The sequence below is a fragment of the Loxodonta africana genome, chromosome 15 (assembly GCF_030014295.1).
Source record: "Loxodonta africana isolate mLoxAfr1 chromosome 15, mLoxAfr1.hap2, whole genome shotgun sequence".
In the NCBI taxonomy this organism is placed as follows: Eukaryota; Metazoa; Chordata; class Mammalia; order Proboscidea; family Elephantidae; genus Loxodonta; species Loxodonta africana.
In genome coordinates, this window is record NC_087356.1 from 42,462,304 (window position 1) to 42,480,623 (window position 18,320).

Below are 18,320 nucleotides of genomic sequence, written 5' to 3' on the forward strand. Positions count from 1 at the left end.
CACCCCAGTGAGTGAAGACCTGGGTTTACGACCCCTAGAGAATTCCTCTCTTGCTGGAGCCCCACAAAGCCCCAAGAAAGGCTTGAACCCTCCCAAGCTCTACTTCAGTCAGGGCTGCCCTGAGCGGCGCCCACATGGCCTCATTTCACAGGACAGGGAGGGCCCTCTGATCACTGTGTCTGTGACCACCCTGAAATCCTCTCTCTTGGCATCATGGCTTGAGAGCTGGCCTCCAGCACCAGGTGGAAGACAGACCTTCCCTAACACTGTCTGCCAACACCTCACAATCCAGAACTCTCCAGTCACAGATCATCACAGCCAGAGGGACACCAAGGGGCATCTACCCAACACCACCAGTCCACAGGGAGGAGGCTGAGGCCTAGAGGGTGGGGGTCACAGAGGAGAGAGGTGAGGATGAATCATGGTTCCCTCCCAACAGACTTTGGGGAGAGGGGAGGCAGAACTTTAGGGCCCTGGGTGTTAGAGGGGTCCTTGCAGAGGCAAAGGACTGAGAAAGGGAAGGCTGGGGGCCGAGGCCTCCAGGAGGCAACTCTGAACGGGGCCAGCCCAGGGTAGAGTGTGAACACGCTCCCTCCCCTCGACCAGCCAGCAGGCTGCAGACCAGCGAGGGGCTTTCTCCATGCGGGGCGCCAGGCAGGGTGAACGGGCAGGTGATCAGTCCCTGAGGTCTCGATGAGGGAAAGAGCAGAGAAGCAGGCCATGAAAGAACAACCTGGTCAACCGCAGGTGGCCAGGCTCCACCAAGCTGCCTCTCACACGCAGGGAGGGCAGCAGCAGAAGTCCCTCCCTGAGGGCTCCTGGACGCTCCAGGCTACAACAGCAACAACAATAATAATTCTTCAAAAAGCCCTTGAAACCAGAAGGGCTAGATGGTGCTGGCTACCACTGATGGCTGCCCTGACAGGGAACACAACAGAGAATCCCTGATGGAGCAGGAGAAAAGTGGGATGCAGACCTCAAATTCTAGTAAAAAGACCAGACTTAATGGTCTGAGACTGAAGTGACCCCAGAGGTCATGGTCCCTGGCCTCTCTTTTTAGCCCAAAACTAAAACCATTCCTGAAGCTACCTCTTCAGATAAAGATTAGACTGGACTATAAGACATAAAATGATACTGGTGAGGAGTATGCTTCTTCGCTCAAGTAGACACAAGAGACTATGTGGGCAGCTCCTGTCTGGAGGCGAGATGAGAAGGCAGAGGGGGACAGGAGCTGGTTGAATGGACACAGGAAATACAGAGTGGAGAGAAGGAGTGTGCTGTCACATTATAGGGAGAACAACTAGGGCCACATAACAACGTGTGTCTAAGTTTTTGTACATGAAACTGACTTGAACTGTAAACTTCCACTAAAAACACAAAAACAAAAAGTACACTAAACTGTAAAAAAAAAAAAAAGTCCCTTGGACGTCCCTTTTCACAACGGTACAGTGAAAAGGGAAGCGGAAGCTTCATCTCCATTTTAAAGGTGAAGCAACCAAGCCTCCGAGTGGTTAGGTGGCTCACACAGGGACACACATAGTAAGTGGCGAAGCAGGATTAGGGCTCCCTTGGCTGCACCAGGACAAGAAACCCCCGAGACTACAGGGCTTTGTCACTTCAGAGTACCTTGGTAAGTTCCTGTGCCTCATCACCCAGAGAACAAGGTACTATGACCCCTGGGGTGATTTTAAAATACGTCCACACATGCTTTGATACTCTTCCTTCAAGAGGTAAAGATTAATTCCCCTTTCCTGAGCATGGGCTAGCTCAGCATCTCACTTCTAACAAATTCAATAAGGCAGAAATGGCAGTGTGCGGCTTCACAGACTAGGTCCTAAAAGGTATGGTGGCTTCCTGCTTGTCCCCTCTGTCTTGGGTCACTCTGGGCAAAGCTGCTGCCCTATTGTAAAGACACGCAAGCAGCCCTAGAGAGGCCCCTGTGGTAAGGAACTGAGGCCTCCAGCTGGAGACAGCCATCTTGGAAGTGGCTCCTCCAGGCCCAGTTAACCCTTTAGATGACTGCAGTCCTAGCTGACATCTTGCTGCAACCTCTGGAAAAACCCTGACCCCGACCACCCAGTTAAGCCGCTCCCAAACTCCTAGCCCACAGAGACTTTAAGATAATAAATGTTGGTTGCTTTAAGGGGTTGCCCTCCTGAACTCTCCTCCCAAACCATGCAGCTGAAAGGGAGCCCCAAGGTCAGATGCCCGGCATGGTTAGACCCTCCTCCAGCACACTGCAGAGAGGCTGGCTGCTTACTCACCTTTCCAGGTCCTGCAGGTGGAACAGCAGGTACACACTGTGGGGGCAGGGGCTCCATTAGTGACACCCCCCACTCACAGAAAGCAGCCCCAGGCAAACAGGGGGCCCAGCAAGGTGTGGGGATGTCAGTGGGGTGCCAGAAAGGTGGAGACAGAGAGACACCAAGGTGGGGGAGGGGCCATTTCAGATTCAGCTTCCTCTCAGTCCTAGAAAATGCCCTTGCCTGGCCCCAGAGGCCCTGCAGGCCTAGGGTAGGCAGGGGTGGCGTCAAAGTTTCCCCTGGGGTATGACTCAGCCACCCCTGCCCAGGAGGCCCCCTCCTCTCTATGCCTCCCAGTTCAGAATGTCCTCCAGGAAACCTCAGACTGACCTCTGAACCCCCAAAGCACTTGGTGTCTGATCATTTGGCTGAAGGCCTAATTGGCTGCTGCCTTGCATACTCTGTTGGCCTTGGTGCATGTCCAGGTCTTGGCCCACAGTTACAAAACAAAAACAAAAACCAGTTGCTGTCTAGTGGACTCCAACCAATGATGAGCTCATGTGTGTCAGAGTAGAACTGTGCTCCACAGAGCTTTCAATGGCTGGTTTTTTGGCTGTAGATTGCCAGGCCTTTCTTCTGAGGTACTTCTGGTGGACTTGAACCTCCAGCCTTTTGGTTAGCTGCTGAGTGCGTTAACCATTTGAGCTACCCAGAGACTCCTTGGTATACAGCAGGTGCTCACTAAATACATGCTGAGTGACTCCAAGTTGACGGAAGGTGGGATCATTCTTTGTACCCCTCCTGGTGTCCAAGGCCAGGCACATGGCAGGCATTCAGTGTGTGGTGTCTGACCAAGTGCCTCCCAGTTCATTCTGCAGGAAGGGCAAGGACAGTCACTGCCCGCCCTGCCTGTTCAACAGGGAGGGAAACCACAGGCACAAGGGGAGAGGGTCAGGCCAGGGGAGCGCTCTGGACCTGCCCACTGCAGCCAAAAGCAGCAGGAGAGAACAATCCCTCTGTGTGCCAGGCCTGTGGTGGGCGCTGGGCAGGGGCTGCTACAGAGGGAAACACAGAACGGGTGTGTCTGCCTGCCAGGGGCGCCAAACCACAGTAACCACGTCTGTACATTGTATGCTATCTTCCTCCCTTCTCTGCCTGCTCCTCTCTTTCTTTCCCAAAGATGCAGAAGGCCAAGCCCATCTCATGCCATGACCACCACCGGTTCGTGGGCCCCCTCTCACTTTTCATGTATCTAAAGGAGCCCTGGTGGCGCAGTAGTTAAGTGCACGGCTGCTAATTGAAAGGTTGGCGGTTTGAACCCACCATCTGCTCTACAGGAAAAAAATGTAGTAGTCTGCTTCCTTAAAGATTACAGCCTTAGAAACCCTAGGGGGCAGTCGACTCTGTCCTATAGGATTGCTATGAGTTGAAATCAACTCAGAATAAAGGCCTGGTGATCTACTTCTGAAAAAAGCAGCCATTGGAAACTCTATGGAGCACAGTTCTACTCTGACACACGTGGGGTCACCTGGAGTGGTGATGGCCTTGCAGTGCTAGGGTGTGGCAGCCCCTGCTGTCTGCACAGGCCTGGGTCAGACAGCTGATAAGGGCCTAAGGCAGGATGGAAGCCCAGGCTTCTCCCCTAACCCACAGACCAGCCCTTCCCTGTACCTGACCACACCTGGCACCCAAGGCCCCGCTAGGGGCTGGGCTGCAAAGTACATGGGCCTACTTCACAAACTGTCTCTCAGGCACCCTGACCCTCAATTCATGGGTTACTACAGCTCCAGAGCCTCTGGCCAGGTACTTTTGTCCTGCACACGGGTCCTGGCCCTTCTTTCACCTGTCTTTCTCTTTGAGAGGACTTTTATTTTCGGCCCCAGAACAGCTGGGGAGAGTGCCACGCAGTCATGGCCTCCTGCTGGGTCAGCACATCCTGGCCCTGCCTCTCCTCCCAGAAACCACAGGTGCCCAGGGCAATGGACAGGTGGCCAGGAGGGTCGGGTCAGGTTGCAGCACAGCCTCTTCTCCATGAACTCCGCCTGCCCTGCCCACAGCCAGAGAGCTCCCCACTGCCCCCCTGAGATGTGGCGGGGGAGTCCCTGTCTCTGCTAGTAGAGGGCAGAAGGGCCAGACCAAACCAATCAACCCACACCCTTTTCTACCTGGAGTTTGTCTGTGACGATGCTCAAAGCCCAAGAGATATTCCCATCTTGTCTGAGATCCTGCCAGACTCCACGCATTCCCAGTTCCGAGGCTGCCCTGAATAATCCACCAAGGGAAGGTCTCCGCAGCAGGAGTCTCAAGGCCTGGATTCTAGTCCTGTGTGGCCTTGGCATGGTACACAACCTCTCTGAGCCTCTTTCCTTTATAGTGACAACATAGACTCTTACAGGGAAAGGGACCATAGAGGCCAGCTAGCCCCACTTTTTACCCAAGCAGGAATCCTTCCCTAGAGCCTGGAAACACGGTCACCCAACCTGGGTTTGAGCCCTTTCAGTGTCAGGGATCTCACTACCTCACAAGGCAGCCACTACCGTTATTACAAAACGCTTTCTTAGGTGGATTAAGTAACATCAACAGTAATGATAATAGCAGCTATAGCGTGTTCATTGCCAGGCACAATCTTAAGCACTTTTCCCGGCATTTTTCATCTAATTTTCACAACAGCCCTAAAAACGGTCATCACTCCTTTTGTACAGATAAGGAAACAGGTTCTGAGAGGCCAAGCACCTGACCCAGGTCACAGGGCTAGTAGGTGGCTGCCTTCTGGGAACGTCATCTCAGTGTCTCTTGCTCTGTACTAGGAGCCTCACAGAACTGGGGCCCTTTCTTTGCCCAAGTGACAGCTTTCATTGGAGGTTCAGTAGCCAATGAGTGGCACGGGTGGAAGATAATCCCTTATTTATCTTGCATCCCTATTCCTAAGGGAGCCCTCATGGTGCAGTGGTTAAGCAACTGGCTGCTAACTGAAAGGTCAGCAGTTCGAAACCACCAACCACTTTGTGGGGGAAAGATGTGGCAGCCTGCTTCTGTAAAGATTATCGCTTCGGAGATCCTATGGGGCAGATCTGCAGGGATCTGTGAGTCAGAATTGGCTTGATGGCAATGGCGTTCCAGTCCTAGGACAGTGCCTGGTAGGTCAGAGGCTGCAGACGCTGTGGTTAACGGGCGAGCTAACAGGGGGACTGGCCCGGGAGTCAGGAGGCCGCCTTCTACTGCAGCCCCCTATTCCTCGTCAGCTGGTGGGCCTGATGACATGTCGGTTCTCCAGGCCTTCATTTCTCATTGGTCAAATCAGAGGGTCAGATTCAGTGATCCCCGAGGTCCCTTCCTGCCTGGCCTTTTGGGATTCCTTTCTAAGTTCCCCTGGGAGAGTTCCCTCAAGACATAGCCCGCCCTGAGGTGGACCTCGCCCCCATGGCCAAACCTCCGCTCCCCACCGTGCCCATTTCCACCAGTGGCAGGGCTGCAACACTTTCAGACCCACCCGGCCTCTTCTTTCCCAAGAAGCAGCTACTGTAGTGTTTTAACATGTCTTTCTATTTAAATGTGTTCTTGCGAACTACGTATTGTTCTTTTGCAGGATCGAAATATACTTTTATTTTACATTAATTGCTACATAGTATCTCCTTCTGTTTTATACTTTTTTCACTAAACATCTTGTTTTCAAAGCCCATCTACCTGTACACTTATTGCACTGAGCCTCCAAACAATGGGCACCTGCAGGCCCCTCCCTTCTTAGGCGGTCAGGATGGTGTTTGCCAACAGTTGCCAGCTTTAAACCTCATGGAGAGGGGGCTTTCCCGAGGGGAGGACACTGAGGGGCAGCCGAGCACACCCAGCTCTGAGCTGTTCTCCTTTCCTTGGGGGAAGCATGAGTCATCAGTCCTGGGAAAGCCATAGGGCTCCTTCATTCCCACTATGTCTAAAATCCCCCAGAGTCAGGGGGTCTGGCAGGCCCAGGGCTCAGGGCAAAGGTACTCCTGCAGACTACACCTCACAGCACACAGATCCAGAAAGCTGGGACGACCCCACTTGTACTTTAAGGCACATATCACGGTCACAGATCCCAATAGAGCAGCCCAGTTTCCACCCTCATGGTTCACTCTCTTATTTAAGAAACTAATTACTGTTTATTTATTTTGTTACTACATATATTTTTATTTCATTATTTCTCTCAATTGGTCAATTTGTTATCTGAAATAAAGTAAACAAATAAGTAGATTTTTTTTCCCCCAGTGCTATTACATTAAAAGCCGTCACTGATGCCCCCTGCCTGGGGCACAAGCTCTTCCTCCCACCTGGCCCCGGACTCTGCGTGTTTAACAAGTTCCTCAGGTCAGCGTGATAGAGGCGACCTAATGCCAGGGGTCTGACAGCCCCTGCATCAGACATTGGAGGCAGAAGTGTGGTTTCCTGAGGGCCCTGGCCTCCACAGGAAACTAGACTTCAGAGCTAGCACGGCCCTTGGTCTGTGGCGTCTGCGGTGTGCGTGGTGCATGGGGGTGCAGGGGTGAGAAGGAGACAGTAGGGTGAGAGAAGACAGGAAACATCCAGGCAGGGAAACGGGCCGGGAGAGATATATGCTCTGGGTGGGTGGTAGGAGACGCTCAGGTGCTTGAGACAGGTAAGTCCTGCTAGAAGTGTGGGATCAGAAGTGAAGGCAGCAGAGAAGGTACCCTCGGCTCAGGTCCGGCTTTGGTGTTACCTCTAGGCTTGGCCCAGGCACTACCACCCCACCGCCCCCAATTCCGCAGACAGTCAGATGGAGGAGGCAGGGCCCATCGGCACAGCCTGTTTCTAACCCTGCCCCCAAGCAGAGTCCTGAGGCCAGCTTCCTGTCCTGGCCTGGGTGGTGCTCTGCACCTCAGCTGGCCTGGTATAGTCTGATGGATGTCTCTGTTGATGGCACACCCATGGTCAAGGGCCAGGTTGCGTGCCACATGGTGGGCAGGATGGACTGGTGCTTGTGCCTCTCTCCATGAAAGTGAGGCCCAAAGTGTGGGAAAGAGGGGAGAAGTGAAGTAACACTTACCTGAGCTGCCAGCACTTTCTGAGGCACTCCTGGACATCTTAGGCTGGCCATGTTTGCCGCTGACCCGCCCAGGCCCTGGTGGTGGGGGGCCGGAGGGCGCAGGGGCACCGTCGCCCCGGATGGTGGTGAGGTCCTGCATGCTGAAGCTCCGGAGTCTCTCTGACAAGGCACCCTGTCCCTGGATAGGACACAGGAAGGAGCACACGTCAGAGGCCTGACCCACAGGCTTGTGGGCAGTACTAAGGGGCAGATGCAACAAAGCTAAGCAGGGGTTTTGACACTCAGCCAGGTGGAAATCAAGACTTAGAAGGACTCTGAAGAGAGGCAGGTGCCTGGGTGTACTTGCTGGAAACACTAGAGGGGCAAGCCCCGAATATTCCAGGGCCTCCCTTGGGGCTCAGCAATTGTTCCTCTTCTGCTCCTTCACACACATCCCTGAGAGGCTAGAGCCTCAGACAAACCCAGGGCCAAGGAAACCATTAGTGCCTGCAGTTCCTGCTTTCTAGAGGTTGTTTGCTGCTTCTCTTGCTTTATGTAAATAAAAATCCTTCCATAGCTACATTTTTCTCAGTTCCCAGTACACAAGAATCTGATCAGAAAATCAAAGCCTAATATTCTATGCACTCAGTTCTTACTCTTTCAAAAGAAAGAAAATACAGACAGTATTTTTAAAGTATCTGACAACAGTAATTTATCTGTTTGCCTCATTACTGCTTATAAAAATTAAGCATTACTGCTTATAAGGCACATTTAATCCCATTGTCGCATTTGAGCTTCATAAGATACCTAAAAGATTATGAATTAGGAAGGAAAAAATGACATTAAAAAACAACCCCTGCTGACTGCAACCATTTCACATTCTGAGGGAGCCACAGAATTAACCTCAGGGGGAAAGGGTCCTTTTGTTCAGGAAACCAAGATAAATCCATTACACTCTTGAAGGGGCATCCTCGCTGTCTGGGTGAGGGGTGAAAATGATCACAAGTAAGTTCAGGGAGGGTGGCACTGCATTAACGTGCCTGGGGATGGAGGATGCGGCTCCTGTTTGGACAAGAGCTGAGAGCACAACCAGGGAAACAGAGAACTTGGGCATACCAGGATGTACTGGAGGCCATGTGATGGGGGGCCGTGGGTACATGGGACGGCAGTGGGTAAGGTATTTTATTTGGATAAAGAAAGAAAGGGTGGTCGTAAAAGTCTGGAGGGTTTGGGGACAAGAAGGCATAACAGATCTATAACAGAACCAACAAAGAAACACAAAATTGATTTTTTTTTTTTAACAAGCAGACTCTGGCATGGTGGTGGGATTGATGAAACAGGAACAAGACTCAGAACAGCTTAATTAGAGGCTTTCAGAGATGGAAGAATAGTTTGGGAATAGTTTTCACTTAAAGAAGAGAAAGCTATGAAAATGGATCAGAAGATCCTCGTGATTCACTGAAGTGACTTTAGTAAAAGACGCAGACAAAGAGGCAAATACAAAATGAGTTCGTTAGAGGTAAGAGAGGGAACAAAACAGGCTTTCAGACAGATTTAGAATAAATGCCAGAATGAAGCAAAGATGCCTTGAAATATGAAAGAAAGCTTTCCAATACACCAAAGATACAAAAACTGTGTCTCCAGAGGAAACTAACGACAACAAAAGAAAACTTGAACAGTAAATGTATACAATTAGAATTGTGAAAACAGGCAAAGGGGTGTTTGGACAGAAATCCCCCTCCTTGGCCTCAGACACTGCTCTAGGATAAGAAGGCCAGGGGCCAGAGCCCTCACATCCTAGACATCAACAGCTGATTGGCCTTTGCCAAGGAAATGAGGTCTGGAGCAGCCACCCAGTGTAACCCCCTCCAAATTGAGCAGCTAACAATTCATGTTATTTTACTACAAAACACTTTAGATGACATCTAGAATTTAGCAGAAACCAGATGACTAAAGGACAAAAAATGACTCTGAAAAGAGTGAGAAAATACTCCTATAATTCTAATTGTGAGTAATTTATGTCATGTTAAAATTCAGGAAAACCACTCCCCAACTTACTATTTCATTCATCCTCCCATTTATTGATCTATCTGTTGGACAATCATTTATCAAGTACTTTCCATGGGAGAAACACTGTTACTTGTTGTTGTTGTTAGGTGCCGTCGAGTCGGTTCCAACCCATAGCAACTTTATAGGACACAGTAGAACTGCCCCATAGGGTTTCCAAGGAGCAGCTGGTGGACTTGAACTGCCAACTTTTTGGTTAGCAGCCAAGCTCTTAACCACTATGCTACCAAGGCTCCATATACCAAAAATACAGTATGATTTCTGACAAAACATAAAAAGACAAATGTACAAATAACACAGAGATGTCATACCAGAAACAACAGGAAGTGAAGGTTAAGTACAACGGTTCTAGAGTCAGACTTGGATTCGAATGCCAGTTCCATCACTTACTGGCTGGGTGACCTTACCCTCTCACCTGCAGAACAGCATCTACCTCGAAAGACAGTGGTGAGGATTAAATGAGATTATGCCCATAAAATACCCACTACAAAGCCCAGTGCACACTAAGTGTATAAATAATGTCAACTACGATGCTGCTGCTGCTGATGAGGGAGAGATCACTTCTGGCCACAAGGACCAAGAGAAGCTTTGTGATCCCAAGCCCAAATGAATGATCAGGGACTAACTATCAATGTAGCCTGTCGACTCATGCAAATGCTCAGCAACATAGCTTACAGAAAGCAAAAACGGGCACCATACATGTTCATTTTTTAAAAAATAATTTTTATTGTGCTTTAAGTGAAAGTTTACAAATCAAAGTCAGTCTATCACATATAAGCTTATATACACCTTACTACATACTCCCATTTACTCTCCCCCTAATGAGTCAGCCCGCTCTCTCCTTCCAGTCTCTCCTTTCGTGACAATTTTGCCAGTTTCTAACTGCCTCTACCCTCCCATCTCCCCTCCAGACAGGAGATGCCAACATAGTCTCAAGTGTTCACATGGCGCAAGTAGCTCACTCCTCATCAGCATCTCTCTCCAACCCATTGTCCAGTCCCTTCCATGTCTGACGAGTTGGTTTCGGGAATGGTTCCTGTCCTGGGCCAACAGAAGGTTCGGGGACTGTGACTGCCAGGGTCCTTCTAGTCTCAGTCAGACCATTAAGTCTGGTCTTTTTATGAGAATTTGGGGTCTGCATCCCACTGTTCTGCTTCCTCAGGGGTTTTCCGCATACAGGTCCATTTTTAACAAAACACAATGTCACTGCCAGAAGCCAGCCAGTCTAGCTGCAAAATTACTAGCATCATGAAGACTGGAAGTGGCAGAGGTTAGAAAAGAGAAGGAGATAATGATAGCTCACTATTAACCTAGCACTGTTTCAGAGGAAAGCACGGTGGCCTGGATTGAAGGTTCTGAAAGCAAATGAGCCCTTTCCTGTCAAAACACTCTGAGACAGTAGCAATCAATATGTCTCTCTCATTTGTAAACCTCTCAGCCCTCCTCAGTCTGTACTCCCTGCAAACCTCACTCCACCCAGCCACCTTGGCTCTGCTCTGGAGAACTTTTGTTCTGTTATTCTCTATCAATGTTTCCATACTCTTCTGGAAACCACCAGGAGTTAATTGGTATTCTGCAGAATTTACCCATTTACCGACATTGCCATCTAGTCAATTCAGACTCATAGGGACACTACAGGACAGAGTAGAACCGCCCCATTGGGTTTCCAAGGCTATAACTAATCCTTTCAGAAGCAGACTGCCACATCTTTCTCCCATGGAGCAACTGGTGGGTTCAAACCACCAACCTTTTGGTTAGCAGCCAAGCGCTTAATCACCAAGCCAACAGGGTTCCTTCTACATAATTAGGTTCCTTATTTTGGGAAAATAAGTTTGGATTCCCTAAGTTTGGAAAAACTTAATACCATGTTTCCCATGATTCAATGAGCCACATTACCGTATTAAAAGCTCCGAAAAGTTCTGTAAGAAAGAAACCTGTTTCAATTTGTTTAACTCAATGTATCCCAAATGCATTTTACCACAGTGGGTTACAGTTAGTTGACCATTCAAAAGTCACTCTCAACCCCATTCTTGAAATGGTGAGAAAAAACAGATTTTCCAGCGTTATGGATAGTCATGTGATATCATTCTGGCCAATGGACTATAACGGGAAATCTGCTAAGGGATTGCTAGGAAAGATATTTTCTCTTCCTGATTATGTGGGAGAAGAAAGACCTGACCCTGCTCCTTGCTTTCTGCCTTTGAGTATGGTTTGGATGCCTGGAACTGCCATCTTGTGAGTAGAAGAATCACAGACACCCAGAGTTGTGACATCACTGAGTCACTGGAATAGTGACAGAAGCACCTCCTCCTGGACTTCCTGTGAATGATTTTTATCAATTCCAAGATATGTATTTTTATCTTTGAAACTGGGGCAGGACTTACAATTGCTGCTGCCTTAACACTGTCACTGCTTACACAGGCACACAAGTGGCTGTCATCCCCCAGGCATGACTGGGTAACTGACACCTCTCACTGCTCCATTAATAAAACACTTAAGAGCCTTGAAGACAAACATGAACTCTGGTTGTCTAAGAACATTCCACTGACACCTGGTAAGATTAAGAAAATGGCGCACAGGCACAGATTATCCAATAAGCAGGTACGCGCAGGCTTACTTGTATGTATTTACTAATCCGTAGTGCACAATTTCACCTGTTTTCCACCACATCTTTGTGGTGAAATTGTGCACTACAGATTAGTAAGTAAACACAAGTAAATCTGTGTGTACCTTGCATAACTGGTTAACCTGCCCCTGAGCGGCAGCATCAAGAGGCAGAATGGGCATCAGCAGTGTAGACGAAAACCCCAGAGACAAAAAGCTCTGCATTCCCAACTCTCTTGAAGGCACAGAGAATGACACTATGTGGTCGTCAACGGATACTGATTAGCTGAGTTGAAAAGTGATTCAGAAGAGCCAAGTGAAGAAGTGAGGTTAGGAATACTTCAACCAATTGAGTTTATGTGTTTCTTTCAATGTATGTACAGAAGCAACACACATATGAATCTATGTCTAAATTAGTCCAAATGAGTTCTTTTACTAAGTTAAAATTCTAAGTGAAAAGGTATTATGTCTTTTTTTTTTTTTTGCTTAGTAGTACATAAAATAATGGCATGTCTTACAAACTATAGCATTTTAGAATTAATGAAATATGATTTCGCTTCTTGAAGAAGCTTTCTCTAACCACTCTGATACCCTGGAATATGCTCACAGTGCAGCCTGTACTTCTTTGAAGCACTTCATACAAGTAGATTTAACTACTGGCACTGAGCGTTGGTTTGCCTTCCCCTTCAGACTGTTTATGTTTTATTTACTATTGCAGCCTTGGTATCTGCCACTCAATACATGTTGGGGGCAAGGAGTTGAATGAATGAACATACAACCATTTATTGAGCAACCCCCTGTGTAAGTGCAGTGGGAGGAAGTTCCCCCTCCCCCCTACCCTCCTAGGATCCTAGATCGTAGGGTATATCCTGTTAAACAGGGACTTGGGACCTGTCCACAAGGAGTACATGAAAACACCAGAAAGCTGTGGGGTTCAGGGGACAGAGGGCATACATCTGAGGAGTTCCAAAGGAGATCACACTTGAACTGGATTGGGGGACTCGGGTGGGTGAAGATGGAAACCAGGTGGCAAAAGAAGTATATTTCTTAGTATCTGTCACCACTAAGAGACGCCACTTCATTGCACCCAGAAGTCTTTGCGGTTCTGTTTGCTAAGGAGATGGGGGTCCGGTTATACTGTTAATGGGCAAACAAATGTATCCAATTAGCGAAAAAGACTGCTTAATTTTTTTTTTTTAAACCATGCCAGTGGAGTGAGACTTTTTGCTGTACAGTCTCTTTTGTACTTCTAGCATTTTGTACCATGAACATGTATTAACTTCAGAAAACCATTACACTTTAATTTTCCCTAACACCTACGGCACTCTTCCAAGGTTACCTTTAGGCCCTATTTTGTGAATATAGGGCTTGGGCGATGCAAATGCCATATAAAAATTTTTTTTTTTAATGAGGTAGGACTATTAAAAAATCAGGACTTAGAGGAAGTGGGGAGAAGAGGACTCTCCAGACACTGATAGTTGAGTTGCTGTCTAGGCCTGAAAGCCTAGCCTCAACTCCGCTATTGGGGGCCTTGACCAAGTCAACTTGGCCTTTCTCAGACTCAGCAACGTCATCAACAAAATAAAGGGTTGGCTGAAGTCTTCTTTGAACTAAACAATAGCTTAATTAGTAAAGTATGTCTACTTTGAGCATTGTGCTCTTTTTAAAGAATTATCTATGTGAGATCAAATTGACAACAGCAGCTTGAAAGGTTAGATAGGAAGCTTATGGCGGCAGTGAGTTTATGTTAGTGGTGGTGGCAGGTGTGGATTAACCAGTAAGAACAGCAGGCACTGGCTTGCACTGAGCAAGGCAAGCACGGGCTCATTGTATTTACTTGCTAATCTGTGGTGAGCAATTTCACATGGGTTTCTCCATGTCTTTGACGTGGTGTGGAGCACGTGAAATCATCCACTGTAGATTGGTGCGAAAGCACAATTGGGCCTGTGTGTACCTTGCATATTGGGTAGTCTGGCCCTGGGTGGTGGAATAATGGGGAAAAGGATAGTGAAAATGGTTGCCCAACTTGAAGAATGTAATCAGTGTCACTGAACTGTACATGTGGAAATTGCTGAAATGGGGTATCTTTTGCTGTGTATATTTTCACCAAAAAGGAGGGAAGGAAGAAAGGGTGGGAGGGAGGGCAAAAGGAAGAGAAAGGGTTGGACAAGATTCCCTTCTAACTGGAAAATTCTGACTTCAAGAATCTAGTATCCTCCTCTGTGGCTCATGATCTGGCTTTGACTGCAATTCCATAAGAAGAGTTTCTAGAATGATTTGAGAATAACTGTTGGGTCTTCTAAGGTAACTCTGATGAAGGGTGAATAAATTCTGGCATGTGTGTGTGTGTTTAGTCTTGCATCAATTTCCTTACCAGAGGTCAACACTGAGTTTAGAGTAAGCGTCACAGGAAAAGCTAAGAATTCTGGGGCCCTTTTGTGCACCAAGGTCAGCCCACTTCAACTCCATCTGGGGCTGTCCTCAGCAGTCCCAGCCTTGGGAGAGCCACTCCACAGCCTAACATCATGGGACTGGAAAGAGAACATACTTGGCCTCGCATGAAAACGACTCTTCTTGAGAGGAGAATCTGTCTTATATACTCACCTGCTCTTGACCTCCTTAGTCCCCATGGTGTTAGATGCATGGTCTACCTAGTTTTGTTGTTGCTTGTTTATGTGCTGTTTGTTTTAACAGGCTCAATTTACTGCTTCTGGGCACATCAACACAACAGAGTCCTGGTGTTCTTCCAGCTTGAACCCAGAAATTCCACAGAAGTGCCTTGGGGGCAAGAGAGGTTGATCCATTCCTAAGCGGTTTATCTTATTTTGTTGGCTAAAATTCATAAAGCTGAACTTCAAGAGATAAACTGTGTCGTTGAATTTTCTCTTGATCTGAGATCTTTAATTTCTAATTCTTCTTTCTCTTTCTAAGGGATACAAAAGCCATGTAGCCAACACACCAAATTCTGTAGGTTTGGATCTGTTTCTTAGAGGAGGTGTTCCCAGGAAAAGCCAGAATTAATATCCTAGTATTCCAAGTAAAACAACTTACTACTAATCATTGCCTGTCATTGGGACCCACAGAGCCCTGATTAGCAGTTAAGCTTGGTTTTAAGCCCCTGATGAGGTCTTTTCCAGACAGACAAACCAAGTCACAGGGGAAGGTTCTGGCAGAGCCAGAAGTTTAGTCCCAATCACCAAATACAATATCTAATACGACTGATGACAACAAGAATAAAGACAAAAAGTTTTAGTGAGTCAGGCAATTGATAACAAAGCCACCAGCATAGCCACATCTCCCATCGATAATTCAAACAGCATTAGTAGCTCTTTCTATAGCCCCATGGTATACCCACCTTAGCAACAAGGTTAGCCTCTACAGCTAAGCATGCTCCACATCAATGCCAAGTAGGCTTCTTATCAACATGCTGGATGAAGACTGATGTCTTGTTTGTGACATAACATTGGATTAACAAACAAAACAGAAATAAAGAAAGAAGGAGAGGGAGAGAATTCTACCAAAATAGCATCAATAACCAAATTCATTCTCCAGGCATTAAAGAAAAACAATGACAAGAACAAAAAAAAAACCCATGTAAGTTAATCTCATGTTAGATGCTACCTAGTTAACACAGTAAGAGGCTTTGAAAGGATAAAGTAGGCTAGCTCTCTGTCCCCAGCACGGATTAACACATCACATACACACACAGGTGTCAGGCAGGAGGGACACCTGGCTCTGATCCAGACCATGTGCTGGTGGGCAGAGGTAGCTGTTTGGCCTCTACCTGGCTGGATCAGTTTGGAGTTAGTCACACCTCTCAACAGGGTTACCTGCCCTTCTCTGAGGTCCAAAAAGGAGACAAAATGAAAGAGTCGAGCCACCTGATAAAGGGGAAAAGAAAAAAGAGCCATGGGCACCAAGCTAAGAAAATGGGGTTGAAGGCAGCCACACGTCCTGTCCTTCTTCCTCCCTCCCTCCGTCCCTCAGGTATTATTCGCTCACTGGAAAAGCAACAAACACTGAGGGAATGCTTACACAGCTCTGTGTGGAAGTCTGTTTGACAGGGCTCCTGCTCCTGAGGAACTCACAGTCTAGCTGGGGCAGCGGACACACAGCAAGTTAAACAGGACTAGGCAGCAAATGACAAAGACAATGGAACGTGCTGTGGACGTTCAGATGAGGGAGAGCACCGTTGGTGAGACACTCGAGGGCGGCCTCACACCGGAGCTCAAACGTGAGCAAGGCCAGGGCTGCACCATCAGGAAGGAAGCAGAAGGGTGCTGCTGGGAGGTGAACGGTTTGGACCAAGGTGTGAAAGTGGAAAACCTAAGCTGTATTTGGGCAACCGTGAGTGATACAGTCTGAAAAGAAAAGAGGCTTTGGTATCATGATGGGAGAGAAGCCTGGAAAAACGGGGCTTCAGCTGCCTGCACTTGAATTTGACAATTGCTCAGAGGTCCCCTGAAAACTTTTGGTAATGTGAGCAGTGTGGAGAAGGCAGGATTTTAGAATCATGAGAACAGTCTGGATACACCACGTGGCACATACTGAGAACTGCCCCCAGTGGCTGTTCTCCCTTCCTCCTCAGTTTGCAGCTAGGCACACGGATACCTGGAGTAAAGAATCTATTTCTAAGCCTCTTTTTCCAGAAAGTGCCCTTCAAGGGAGACGGTGTGCAAAAACAAACGCTGGCTGGCGAGGGAGGGCTGGGTGGATCTCAGGTGCTAACAGAGCTGCTGACAGCGGTGGTGAGGAGCAGAAGTAGATGACAGAATAATGAACCCACAAATGTATGGGGGCTCTGTATCCACCTCAGGGCCTGGTCATGTGAGGGTGTCAGGGTCACTGGGAGGAGCCCTCCACACACACAGCTGTCCTGGTCCCAGCCTGTGGAAGTCCACCATTAAGACGAATTGCCTCAGCCGGACATTTTGCTTTATCCATCCTTCTTTGTTCAAGGTCAAAGGCCCTCAGAGCAGGTTCATGTGAAACCCCAGGCTCCTGAACAGAATTCACGAAGCAGATCTCTCTTCCTTGGGGAGGCAGAGGGTGGGTAAAAGCAAGAGGCCAGCTGGAAAAGGACAAGGAGAGGGGAGGGAGGACTAACAGGGCAGGGAGAGACATCCACACGCACAAAAACAGCTGCAATTGAAAAGTGAAAAGTGGAACTACACTTATACTTACATTTACAAACACTGCCCGTGGTTTTGGGGGTGGGCCCGTGTTATCAGATGTGATAAAGCTTTAAAAAACATCTTACAGCAAATGGATTTGTGACCAAATTCCTTTACCTAGTAGGTACCACTACCTGCGTTTAAACGTTGCCCCAGCCTTGCCTTGGGGACATCTGCTAGGTGCCTACTGTGTATTAATGCACTTTGTTAACTCTTAAAGCTGTTTGATGTAAAATGGTCAGAAGAACACAGAGACCACCTTAAAACTATCCAGGGCTCTGGCTGACTCTAAAATGCTCAGCGGCCTGCGGTCATCTCTCAGGTACACAGGCACTCTTCCTCAGGACCCGGTAGTGTAATCCAAGTCAAAAGTGGTCAGAGAAATTTCAGTCCAGGTGTGTGTGGGGGGTAGGGGAGGGAGGCGTTGAGGAAGGGGGCACTCAGACCAATGCAAGGAACCCTGGGCTAAGAATTAGAGGTTCCAGTTCTGATCCCAGCTCAGCAATCAGCCCCTGTGAAGTGAGGGGTTCCAGAGGATGGATCTAAAGTTCCTTCCTGCTCAGCAGCCTGAGCTTTGATATTCCTTGTCTCTGGGCAGGGGGCAGATGCCGTAAGTCGCCCCCAGGGGCCCACACACCTCGGGGCTGACAGGAGGAGGAAGCCGCTGTATGGACAGCCAGGCCCAGTGCAGTAAGGAAACATAAGCCCAGGGCTGAAGAGTGCGTGCTCAGGGAGATGCAGTCCACGTGAGGCAGGGCCAGGACTACAGTGCTCCCTCTACCACCCATGAAGAAAAGACAAGAAGTGAGCCTAGATCCCCCCAGCAGGAATCTCGGCCTCCCTGCCTTCAAAGATTTTCAGTGGTACAACACTTCCCAATCTAACATCTGATTTGTTTCTTTTATTCTGTTCAAGAGTGAAAAGAAGGTCATGATCAACCTCAGAATCAAACCGACATGTGAGTTGTTGTTAGGTGTTGTTAGTTCCAACTCACAGTGAGACTGTGCACAACAGAACGAAACACTGCCTAGCCCTTCGCCATCCTCACAATCCTTGCTGTTCGAGCCCACTGTTGCAGCCATTGTGTCAGTCCATCTCCCTGAAGGTCTTCCTCTTTTTTACTGACCCTCTACTTTACCAAGCATGATGTCCTTCTCCAGGGACTGGTCCCTCCTGATAACATGTACAATGCATGTGAGACCAAGTCTTGCTTCT

At 48.2% G+C, this 18,320-nt stretch overlaps 1 protein-coding gene across 1 annotated transcript in view; it reads right to left on the minus strand.

Moving 5' to 3' along the window:
- REEP1 (receptor accessory protein 1) overlaps nt 1-18,320 on the minus strand; it is a 125,535-nt gene that overhangs the window by 8,016 nt on the left and 99,199 nt on the right. Inside the window, exons 6-7 of the mRNA XM_064268812.1 lie at nt 7,282-7,459; nt 2,265-2,300 (exon numbers count right to left, since the gene is read on the minus strand). Coding sequence (XP_064124882.1) covers nt 2,265-2,300; nt 7,282-7,459 — 214 coding nt within the window. The remainder of the gene's footprint in view (nt 1-2,264; nt 2,301-7,281; nt 7,460-18,320) is intronic.